At 42.7% G+C, this 12,429-nt stretch overlaps 1 protein-coding gene across 2 annotated transcripts in view; it reads left to right on the top strand.

The window, feature by feature from the left end:
* vps41 (VPS41 subunit of HOPS complex) overlaps positions 1-9,892 on the top strand; it is a 241,139-nt gene extending 231,247 nt beyond the window's left edge. The window contains exon 29 of one of the 2 annotated variants that reach the window (XM_072252115.1): positions 8,452-9,892. In XM_072252115.1, the coding sequence (XP_072108216.1) occupies positions 8,452-8,511 (60 nt within the window). In that variant the 3' untranslated portion in view covers positions 8,512-9,892. Of the gene's footprint in view, positions 1-8,448 lie in introns of both variants that reach the window. The other variant, XM_072252108.1, reaches the window with a different exon arrangement.
* The last annotated feature ends 2,537 nt before the right edge of the window (positions 9,893-12,429 follow it).

Raw genomic sequence — 12,429 nt, 5'->3', positions numbered from 1 at the left:
AATGGAAAACATCCTTTCCACAGCCACTCTATCTTGGGCCTTTCAATATTCAATAGGTTTCAATGAGATTCTTCCACCACCAACCCACCTATTCTTCTAAACACCAGCAAGTACAGGGCCAGAGCCATCAAATGCTCCTCCCCCTTCATTCTTCTGAACCTCCTCTGGACCCTTGGACCCTCTCCAATGCCAGCACACCCTTTCTTAAATAAGGGGCTCAAAACTGCTCACATTACTCTGTGCGGTCTGCCCATTGCCTTATAAAGCCACATTATGGGAATGTATGCATTTACATCAGTACGTACCTATAATAACCCATAGCTGTATGTTGCAAAACAGTGCCGGCTTCCAATTTCTTCCTCTTTTCCTCATTCATATAAATTATGTTTTATTTTTCTCTCAACAAGGCTAAAATCAAATCAAATCAGGTTTAATTATCATTCAAACCATACATAGATACAGCTGAATGAGACAGCATATCTCTGGGGCCAGGTACAAAACATTCAAAATAGTAAGCAAACTTCAAAATAGCAAGTAACATTCAAAATTGTAAGTAACATAATTCAAAAAAGTGAGAGAAGAAACATATTCACTCGAAGAAGAAACATATATATAGTCGTAGACCCTGAGCGACAATGTCCGGCAATCTGGCAGTGTACAAACGCACACAATCCGGCCTGTCATTCCACCACTCAAACACAGGAGGGCAGCACCAACAAGAGAGGCCAGGCTCCAGCCAAGTGCGGACACCACTCTGTAGCGCTTTGCGAGAGAGAGAGAGAGGATCTGTACTAGCATAAATGATTGTCTTTTTTATCCAGGTACCCTGAAGGATCCTCATTTGGGTTTGGTTTAACATGTCTAACATTTCTTAACATTTTCCTCAATTAAAATACATAAAATCCTGGAGAAACTCAGCCAGTCTAAGCCCTGATGAAGAGTCTTGGCCTGAAACATCGGCTGTTTATTCCCCTCTTTAGATGCTGCCTGACATGCTGAGTTCCTCAGCATTTTGTATGTGTTTCTCAAGACTTCCAGCATCTGCAGAATCGAAACACAAGAGAATCTGCAGATGCTGGAAATCCTGAGCAACACACACAAAATGCTGGAGGAACTCAGCAGGTCAGGCAGCACCTATGGAAATGAATAAACAGTCAGGGTTTTGGGCTGAGAAGGAAGGAGGAAGATGCCAGAATAAAAAAGGTGGGGAGAGGGGAAGGAGGATAGACGAGACTGGGTGGGTAGAGGAGTGGGTATGAGGTAAGAAGCTGGAGGCAATAATTGGAAACGGCAAAGGACGGGAGCAGAAGGAATCTGATAGGAAAGGAGAGTGGACTGTGGGAGAAAGGGAAGGAGGAAGGGCACCAGGGAAAGGTAATAGTCAGATGAGGAGAAGAGGTGAGAGAGCATAGTGGGGAATAGAAGAGGAGGGAATGGTGAGGAGGGAGACATTTACCAGAAGGAGAAAACAATGTTCATGCCATCGGGTTGGAGTCTGCCTAGATTGAATACAAGCTCTTGCTCTTCTAACATTTTGAGGTTTGACTAGCAACCAATCCAGACATCAGAAGTTTGAGAGGAGGGGATTTCATTCAGAAAAAGGCAGCATCAGATTGTGACAGCTTGATTGAGCTTTGACAAGCAGCCAATCCAGGCATCAGAAGTCTGAGAGGAGGGAATTTCATTCAGGTCCACTGACCGAGTAGAAAAAGGCAGGGTCAGATCATGGCAGCATGATGAGCTCTGACCAGTGACCAATCAGCATTTGGGATTGATTAGCAAGAGCAAGTTAAAGGAAAGCAGGAGCAAGTGCTGTGGCCATAGCCTGAGTGGAGAGAATGGACATAGTGATCATGAGGTGTCAGTGAAGACAGGCTTCAGTCAGCCAAAAACTGGAGGTAAAGTTTTTTTCCTTCCCTTCTTTATATCTGCTTGGTTAGGACAGCAGAGGTGCCAGGCAGGATAGTTGAATGCTCTTCTTGGGAGATGTGAGAAGGCAGGGAGACCTCCAGTGTCCCTGACGACTACTCCTGTGAGAAGTGCATCCAGCTGCAGCTTCTAACGATCGTGTTAAGGAGTGGGGCTGGAGTTGGATGAACTCCAGATCATTCAGGAGGTTGAAGGAGTGATAGGACATATAGAGAGCTAGTTACACCCAAGGTGCAGAACAGTGGAAAATGGGTGCCAGTCAGGAAGGGGAAAGGAGTTAAGAACCCATTGCAGAGTACCCCTGTGGCCATCCCCCCCGAACAACAGGTTGACCTAACAGAGGGACGCAAGGCAGAGTGGTTGGGCGTCTGGCTCTGTGACTCAGATGGGAAGGGGGGAGAAGAGGCGTGCTGTGGTGAGAGGTGATTTGTTAGTTAGGAGAACGGACAGGAGGTTCTGTGGGCAAGAACAAGATTCCTGGATAGCATGTTGCCTCCTGGATGCCAGGATCCAGGATATCTCGGATCCTCAGCATTCTTAAGTCAGAGGGTGAAGAGCCAGAAGCCGTGGACTATAAAGGTACCAATGGCATGGGTAGTATAAGTGACGAGGTTCTGCAGAGGGAGTTCAGGGAGTTAAGTGCTAAGTTAAAGGTCCGGACCTCCAGGGTTGTGATTTCAAGATTACCACCCATACCACATGCTAGAGAGACTAGAACTAGGAAAATTATACCGTTTAATACGTGGTTAAGGAGTTGGTGTAGGAGGGAGGGCATAAGCTTTTTGGATCATTGGGCTCTCTTCCAGTGAAGGTGGGACCTGTACAGAAGGGATGATTTGCACCTGAACTGGAGGAGGACAGATATCCTAGTGAGAAGGTTTGTTTACCTGCACAGTGGGGTTTATACTAGAGCGGCGGGGGATGGGCTCCAGAGTGCCAGAACAATTGGTGAGAGGTTGTGGAGGCAGATGTTGTTAAGACCTCCGACAGTTAGGAATCAAAGGGTTGAGCATGTTGCGACTAGTGTCCTTGAGTATCGTAGGAAAAGCAGATGATAGTGCTGAAGATGAGATAGGGAGGATCTCATTGAAACCTACAAAATGTTGAAAGGACTAGATAAGATGGATGTGGAGAGGATGTTCCCTTTGGTTGGGGTATCCAGAACTAGAGGGCACAGCCTCAAAATTGAGGGGTGACCTTTTAGATCAGAAGTAAGGAGGAATTTTCTTTAGCCAAAGTGTGGTGAATCTGTGGAATGCTCTGCCACAGACTGCGGTGAAGCACAAGTCCGTGGGTATATTTAAAGCGGAAGTTGATAGATTCCTGATTGGTTGAGCATCAGGATATGGTGAGAAGGCAGGTTTTATGGGGTTGAATGGGATCTGGCAACAGCCATGATGAAATAGCAGAGTGGACTCGATGGGCTGAATGGCCTAATTCTGCTCCTATGTCTTATGGAACTCATTAGGCGATCACCAATTCTGGATTGGGTGTTATGCAATGAACCAGAATTGACTTGAGAGCTTTAGGTAAAAGAACCCCCAGGTGAAAGTGATCTTAATATGGTCGAATTCACCCTGAAATTGAGAAGGAGAAGCTAAAGTCAGATGTATTAGTATTACAGTGGAGTAAAGGGAGTTACAGTGACATGAGAAAATATATGGCCGGAGTTGACTGGAAAAGAGCAGGAGCAGGGATGACGGCAGGAAAGCAATGGCTGGAACTACTGGAAGCAATTCGGAAGGCATAGGATATACATCCCAAAGAGGAAGACGTACTCTAAAAGGAAGATGACACAACCGTGGCTAACAAGAGAAATCAAAGCCAAAGAGAGAGCATATAACAGAGCAAAAATCAGTGGGCAGTTAGAGGATTGGGAAGCTTTTATAACCAATGGGGAAGAAACTAAAAAAGTCACCAAGAAGTTAAAGAAGGATACAAAAGTAAGCTAGCCAGTAATATTAAAAGGATACCAAAAGTTTCTTCAGATACATAAAGTGTAAAAGAGAGGTGAGAGTGGATATTGGACTACTGGAAAGATAATAATGGGGGACAAGAAAATGGTGGACAAACTGAATAAGTATTTTGCATCAGCCTTCACTGTGGAGGACATTGGCAGTATGGTGGAAGTTACAGGTGTCAGGGGTCATGAAGTTACCATTACTAGAGAGAAGGGTCTTGGGAAACTGAAAGGTCTGAAGGTAGATAAGTCATCTGGGCCAGATGGTGTACACCCCAGGGTTCTGAAAGAGATGGCTGAAGAGATTATGAAAACATTAGTAATGATCTTTCAAGAATCGCTAGATTCTAGAATGGTTCCAGAAGACTGGAAAAATCTAAATGTCACTCCACAGTTCAAGAAGGGAGAGAGGCAGAAGAAAGGAAGCTATAGGCCAGTTAGTGGTTGGAAAGATGTTGAAGTCGATTATTAAGGATGTCGTTTCAGAGTACTTGGAGGCACATGATAAAATAGGCCGTAGTCAGCATGGTTTCCTCAAAGAAAAATCTTGCCTGATAAATCTGTTGGAATTCTTTGAAGAAATAACAAGCAGGATAGACAAAAGAGAATTGGTTGATGTTATGTACTTGGATTTTCAGAAAACCTTTGATAAGATGCCATAAATGAGGCTGCTTAACAAGCTACGGGTCCGTGGTGTTACAGGAAATATTTTAGCATGGATAAAGCAGTGGCTGATTGGCAGGAGGCAAAGAGTGGGAATAAGGAAGCCTTTTCTGGCTGGCTGGCTGCCTGTGACTAGTGGTGTTCCACTAGTGGTTATTGGCACTGATTCTTTTTATGTTATATGTCAATTAATTGGATGGTGGAATTGATGACTTTGTTGCAAGGTGGAGAGGCGGGTAGTTTTGAGGAAATAGAGAGGCTACAGAAGGACTTAGGCCAATAAGAAGAATGGACAAAGAAATGGCAGATGGAATACAGTGTCAGGAAGTATATGGTTATGAACTTTGTTAGAAGAAATAAAAGGGTTTATGTTTTTCTAAGTGGAGAGGAAGTACAAACAAAAACTGAGGTGCAAAGGGACTTGGGAGTCCTTGTGCAGGAATTCCCTGAAAGTTAACCTGCAGGTTGAGTCTGTGGTGAGGAAGGCAAATGCAATGTTAACATTCATTTCAAGAGGACTAGAACATAAAAGCAAGGATGTAATGCTGAGACCTTAGAAAGCACTGGTGAGGTCTCACTTGAGTATTGTGAGCAGTTTTGGGCTCCTTATCTTAGAAGAGATATGCTGAAACTGGAGAGAGTTCTAAGGAGGTTCATGAAAATGATTCCAGGATTAAATGACTTGACATATGAAGAGTGTTTGAAGGCTCTGGGCCTGTACTCACCAGAATTCAGAGGAATAAGGGGTGACCTCATTGAAACCTAATGAATGGTGAAAGACCCTGATAGAGTTGATGTGGAGAGGATGTTTCCTATGGTGGGAGTGTCTAAGACCAGAGGACACAGCCTCAGAATAGAGAAGTGTCCTTTTAGAACAGAGACGAAGGGAAATTTCTTCAGCCGGAGAGTGGTGAATCATTCTTTGCCACAGGCAGCTGTGGAGACCAAGTCTTTATGTATATTTAAGGCAGTGGTTGATAGATTCTTGATTGGTTGGGGCATGAAGGGAGAAGACAGGAGATTGGAGTTGAGAGGAAAATTGGATCCGCCATGATGAAATGGCGGAGCAGACTAGATGGGCCAAATGGCCTAATTCTGCTCCTTTATCTTATGTTCTAACAGTTAGTGGAGAGCTTGTGGAGGCAGATATTGGTAAGACCTCAGACAAAGTTAGAAATCAAAAGTTTGAGCATGGTGTGACTAGTGTCCTGAGCTGTGTATATTTCAGTGCAAGAAGTATCGTAGGAAAGACGGATGAGGTCAGGGCATGAATCAACACTTGGAATTATAATGCTGTAGCCATTAGTGAGACTTGGTTGCAGGAGGGGCAGGACTGGCAGCTCAGTATTCTGGGGTTTCGTTGTTTCAGATGTGATGGAGCAGGAAGGATTAAAGGAGGAGGGTTGGTGCTACTAATCAGGGAAAATTCATGGCAGTGCTCCGTCAAGACTGTCTGGAGAACATGACTAGTGAAGCATTGTAACTGAGAAATAAGAAAGGTATGACCATGTTAATGGGGTTATATTACAGACCATCCAACAGTCCGAGTGACTTAGAAGAACAAATTTGTAGAGAGATCATAAACTGTTGCATGAAACATAAGATTGTTATAGTAGGTGATTTTAACTGTCCACGTATTGATTGGGACTCAAAAACTGTAAACAGACTTGATGGGATAGGGTTTGTCAAGTGTGTTCAGGAAAGTCTCCATCAGTACCTAGAAGTCCCAACGAGAGAGTGTGTGGTATTGGATCTGCTACTAGGGAATGAGATGGATCATGTGTGTAGGGGAACATTTTGCATCCAGTGTCCACAATACCATTAGTTTCAAAGTAAATTTGCAAAAAAAGATAGTCCATGGGTTGAGATTCTAAATTGGAGTAAGGCCAATTTTGATGGTGTCAGAAATGATCTGGCAGGTGTGTTTTCTGGCAAAGGTGTACCTGGGAAGTGGGAGGCCTTCAAGAATAAAATTTTGATAGTACATAGCTTCTGTGGGCCTTTCAGAATAAAAGGTAAAGATAATAAATGTAGGGAACCTTGGGTTCAAGCGATAGCAAGGCCCTGTTAAATATACCTTAATGATTTAGCCTCTGTGGCCGCCTATGGCAATGAATCCCACAGATCTGCCACCACCCTCCGGCTAAAGAAATTCCTCCTCATCTCCGTTCTAAGTGGATTCTATGGAATTACAACCATAACAGAATCAACAACACTTGGGCTTTGAACCAGTGTACAAAAGGCAGCAAACTGTGCAAATATAAAAAGAAAGATATAATAATAATAATAATAATAAATAAATAATATGAGGTGAAGAGTCCTTGAAGGTGAGTCCATAGGTTGTGGGAACATTTCAGTGATGGTGCAAATGAAGTTGAATGGTTATCCCCTTTGGTTCAAGGGCCTGATAGTTGTTCCTGAACCTGGTGGTGTGGGTCCTGAGGCTCCTTTACCTTCTTCCTGATGGTATCAGTGAGAAGAGAGCATGGGCTGGATGGTCGAGGTCCCTGATGATGAATAAGTTGGAGTAAAGGTCTTATTCTACTCAGAATATGATTTACTTAAGAAAAATAAAAGTAACTCAAAAATCCCATGAATAATGATATTAGTAAAATCATCTTAGCAAACATTTGTTTGTGTCTATTTTTTGCATTAGTGGAAAGGATATTTGTTTGTAGTGTGAGAGTTCCAAAGGAATCAGTTTCCACAGAGTTTCTTCTCTAAGTAACCCCCTCGTGCACTGATCTCCCTCCTGGCATTCATCTCTGCAAATGGGACAGTGCTACATCTGCCCCTTCACCTCCTCCCTTCCCTCACCACTATTTAGGACTCCGAACAGTCCTTCCAGGTTCAAAGTAAATTTATTATCAAACTACATATATATTTCCATATACAACCCATGATTCATTTTCTTGCACACATACTCAATAAATCCATTATAGAATAATAACCATAATAGAATCAATGAGAGATCACACCAGCTTGGGCATTCAGCCGGTGTGCAAAAGACAACAAACTGTGCAAATACAAAAAGAAAGAAATAATAATAACGACAATAAATAATAAATATCAAGAACAGGAGAATATCAACACTTCACTTGAGAGTCTGTGTGGGCACGTGGCCAAGTGGTTAAGGCATTGGACTAGCGACCTGAAGGTCGCGAGTTCAAGCCCCAGCCGAGGCAACATGTTGTGTCCTTGAGCAAGGCACTTAATCACACATTGCTCTGCGATGACACTGGTGCCAAGCTGTATGGGTCCTAATGCCCTTCCCTTGGACAACATTGGTGTTGTGGAGAGGGGAGACTTGCAGCATGGGCAACTGCTGGTCTTCCATACAACCTTGCCCAGGCCTGCGCCCTGGAGAGTGAAGACTTTCCAGGCGCAGATCCATGGTCTCACGAGACTAACGGATGCCTTTACTTTACTTACTTGAGAGTCTGTCAGGGTAATTTATTGTAGCCTCCTATACATGGTGAAACCCTTCACAGGTTGGGGACTGTTATCCAGCACTTTCGATCTGTCCGCCGCAGAAGTCAGGATCTCTTGGTGGCTTCCCAATTCAATTCCACTTCCCATTCCCATTCTGATATGTCAGTGCATAGCCTCCTCCACTGCCAGGATGAGGCCACTCTCAGGTTGGAGCAACAACATCTCATATTCCATCTGGTTAGCCTCCAACCTGATTGCATGAATATCGATTTCTCCAAATTCTGGTCATTTCTCCCCTCCTTTCTTCTGTCTTTTTCCATTTCCTGTTCTGGTTACTGGAGAATATTAAAGGTTACAAATTTCATTATTATTTTTAGTCCTAGCACCTAAGGTTTAAAACAAATGTAATTTCTTGTTTATGGGTGCACCACTGATTAATGTGAGTTTTTTTTTCTTTTTATAAGCAGTTCTGTAACATCTGCAGTGCAAAAAATCGAGGACCCGGCAGTGGAATGAGTGAAGTTTAAACCCTGAGATGAATTTGCCGAACAACCGTTAATTTAAAACCTTGGCTGCATTGTTGCGATACAGGTCATTTTCAGTCAACTGTAGTTTGACAACTGTCAAATCTAGTGTGGGTTATGAAGTATTAACTCCTGATTAACATCACTTTAAAGTCATCCACCTTGTACATATCCGCTTGCAGAAACCACGTGATCATATACAAACTTGAAGAACAAATGTTTTCCCCAACATTTGTCTCTCCTGCAACAGCTTTGACCTTTTCACTAAGAAAGTTGAGGCATGTTAAAGATACAACTGTTTGCATTTGTAATTATAGTTCTGTTCTATATAAATACGTATGTATACGTTTGTAGCAATAGCTGTGTTCTATATAACTATTTGTATGTAGAGTTGAGTTCTTCTGAAGTGCGCTTGATAACTTACAAATATTGTAAACTTGTATGAAAAATCTAATAATTAAATAGCTGTTCTTTACGTTCTCAACTCAGAGTAGCTTTTTATGAGATTCTGTAGATGCTGGAAATCCAAAGCAACACAGTCACAGAATGCTGGAAGGATTCAGCTGGTCAGGCAAAGTTCAAATAAATTCTATTATCTAGGTACATATATGCTGAGATTCATTTTCCTGTGGGCATACTCAGCAAACCTATAGAACGGTAACTATACTTTGAGAGTATAATGGAGATCATGGTGACAGGCTGAATCACTGTCTGGTATGGTGGTTGGGGGGCAGGGTGATACTGCTGCACAGGACTGAAAGAAGCTACAGAAAATTGTAAAATTAGTCAGCTCCATCTTGGGTACCAGCTTCCGTAGTATCCAAGATATCTTCAAGGAGCGGTGGCTCAGAAAGGTGACATCCATTATCAAGGACCCCCATCACACAGGACATGCCCTTTTCTCATTGTTACCATCAGAAAGGAGGTAAAGAAGCCTGAAGGCAGACACTCAGTGATTCAAGAACAGCTTCTTCCCCTCTGACATATGATTCCTAAATTCACACTGAACCCACGAACCCAGTCCTGCTGAAGTTCATAGACTGTATTCTTTTCCCAGATGCTGCCTGGCCTGCTGAGTTCTTCCAGCATTGTGTGTGTGTTGCTTGAACCCATCTTTTTTTAATATATATTCCTGTTTTTCCACTATTTTTAATCTATTCTATATATACACATATATATACTTTCTGTAATTGATTTTTTTCTTTGAATATTTATCATGTATTGCATTGTACTGCTGCTAAGTTAACAAACTTCACGTCACATGCCAGTGATAATAAACCTGATTCTGATTCTCTAACGTGACCAATGGAAGATCAACCAGAGTGCAGAAAACAACAAACTGTGCAAATGCAAATATAAATAAAATAGCAATAAATAATGAGAACGTGAGGTAATGAGATAAAGAGTCCTTAAAGTGGGACCATTGATTGTGGGAAGCATCTTAATGATTGGGCAAGTCAGTATAGTTATCCCGTTTTATTCAAGAGCCTGATGGTTGAGTGGTAGTAAATGTTCTTGAACCTGGTGGTGAAAGCCCTGAGGCTCCTGTACCTTCTACCTGATGGCAGCAGCGAGAATTGAGCATTGCTGGGTGGTGGGGATCCCTGATGATGGATGCTGCTTTCCTACGACACTGTTTCATGTAGATGTGCTCAATGGATGGGAGGGCTTTACCCATGATGGTCTGGCCCATATCCACTACTTTTGTAGGATTTTCCATTCAAGGACTTTGGTGTTTCCATACCAGGTCATGATGCAGCCAGTCAATACACTGTCCACCACACACCTGTAGAAGTGTAGATCTATGGAAATGAATAAACAGTCGACATTTCAGGCCAAGACCCTTCTTCAGGATTCTACAGTTATTTATTTATTTGGTTGAATCTAAGTACAGAAGTACAAGGTGCATTTGTTATCAAAGTATGTATAGTTTACTATATACAACTCTGAGATTCGTCTCCTTACAGGCAGCCACACAGCAAAGAAACCCAATAGAACTAACATTAAAAAGACTAACAAGCACTCAATGTGCAGAAAAATAACACATGGTGCAAACAATAAAATTCAGCAAATAACATTCAGAACTGAAGCTCGCAGCCACGAAACCAGTCATAGCCGATTCAGGAGTCCATTAGTTGCAGGTCGCAGTATAAGACCATGAGACATAGGAACAGAATTGGGCCATTCAGCTCATTCCACTCAACCCCATACACCTGCCTTCTCGCCATATCCTTTGATGCCCTGATCGATCAGGAAACTATCAACTTCCACATTAAATATACCCATGGATTGGCCTCACTGCAGTTTGTCGCAGAGCATTCCACAGGTTCACCACTCTCTGACAAATAAAAATTCCTCCTTACCTCTGTTCTAAAAAGGTTGGCCCTCAGTTTTGAGGCTGTGCGCATTAGTTCTGGATACCCCCACCAGAGGAAACATCCTCTCTACAACCATCCTATCAAGTCCTTTCAATATTCAGTAGTTTTCAATGAGATATCCCTGCATTCTTCTAAATTCCAGCGAGTACCGGCCCAAAGCTGCTAAACACTCCTCATATGTTAACCCATTCAACCTTCTGGGAGTCTTGCATGACGACTCCTAAGTCCCTCTGCACCTCTGATGCTTAAATTTTCTCCCCATTTAGATAATAGTCCGCACCATTGTTCCTTTTACCAAAATGCATTATCATACGTTTCCCAACTCTGTATTCCATCTGTCAGTTTTTTGCCCGTTCTTCCAAATTGTCCAATCCTGATGTAATCGCATTGCTTCCTCAGCATTACCTACCCCTCCACCTATCTTTGTATCATCCGCAAACTTTGCCACAAAGCCATCAATTCCATTATCTAAATCAATGACAAACAATGAAAAGTAGCAATCCCAATACTGACCCCTGAGGAACTCCACTAGTCACTGGCAGCAAATCAGAAAAGGCTGCTTTTATTCCCATTCACTGTCTTCTGCTTGTCAGCCATTCCTCCATCCATACCAGTATGCCAAAAACGCCATGGGATTTTATCTTGTTAAGCAGCCTCATATGTTGCTCCTTATCAAATGCCTTCTGAAGATCCAAGTAAGTGACATCACTGTCTGTCCTTTGTCCAGCCTGTTTGTTACTTCCTCGAAGAATTCTAACGGATGTGTCAGGCAAGATTTCTCTTTACAGAAACCATGCTGACTTGGACTTCTTTTATCATTAGTCTCCGAGTACCCCGAAACCTCATCCTTAATAATAGACTCCAAAACTTTCCCAACCAAAGGTTAGGCTAAGTGGCCTATAATTTCCTTTCTTTTGCCTTGGAGTGACATTTACAATCTTCAAGTCCTCTGGGACCATGCCCAGATCAAGTGATTTTTGAAAGATCATGTCCAATGTATCCATTATCTCTTCAGCAACCTCTCTCAGGACTCTGAATGAAGTCCATCTGGTCCAGGTGACTTATCCACCTTAAGAGCCCTTTCCGTTATAAAAGCAATGGCATTCACTCCTCCTCTCTGACACTCCCAGACCTCTGGCACACTGCTGGTGTCTTCCACAGCGTGTCACCAAATGTTGTAGCGCTAGTTGACATGTCCTTTGGATCTTCCTCTGGAGATTTTGCGTGTGGAAATCTATAGAATGTGCAAAGCAGGCTGCTTGGCCAAGATGCTGCGTGCCGTGTTTGTGTTCCACACTCATCGATTACCTGGCCAGCCCTTTAGACAAGGATAAAGTTTTCCTCAACTATTTCCTGTGGCAGAAAGTCACAACTCACCTAAGTGGGTAAAGGGAGGTTTTTTTTAATCCCCTATCTGATTTGCACAATTTGTTTTTTTTCTGCACATTGGGTGTAGGCCATTTTTAAATTCAAAGTACTGAGAACATTTTATTTTCAAAGTATGTATACGTCATACAGCCTACGGTTCATCTCCTTACAGACA

This window comes from Mobula birostris, chromosome 1 (assembly GCF_030028105.1).
Source record: "Mobula birostris isolate sMobBir1 chromosome 1, sMobBir1.hap1, whole genome shotgun sequence".
NCBI classification, from domain to species: domain Eukaryota; kingdom Metazoa; phylum Chordata; class Chondrichthyes; order Myliobatiformes; family Myliobatidae; genus Mobula; species Mobula birostris.
The sequence above is the reverse complement of the archived record's forward strand: the minus strand, read 5'-3'. Positions and strand labels throughout refer to the sequence as shown.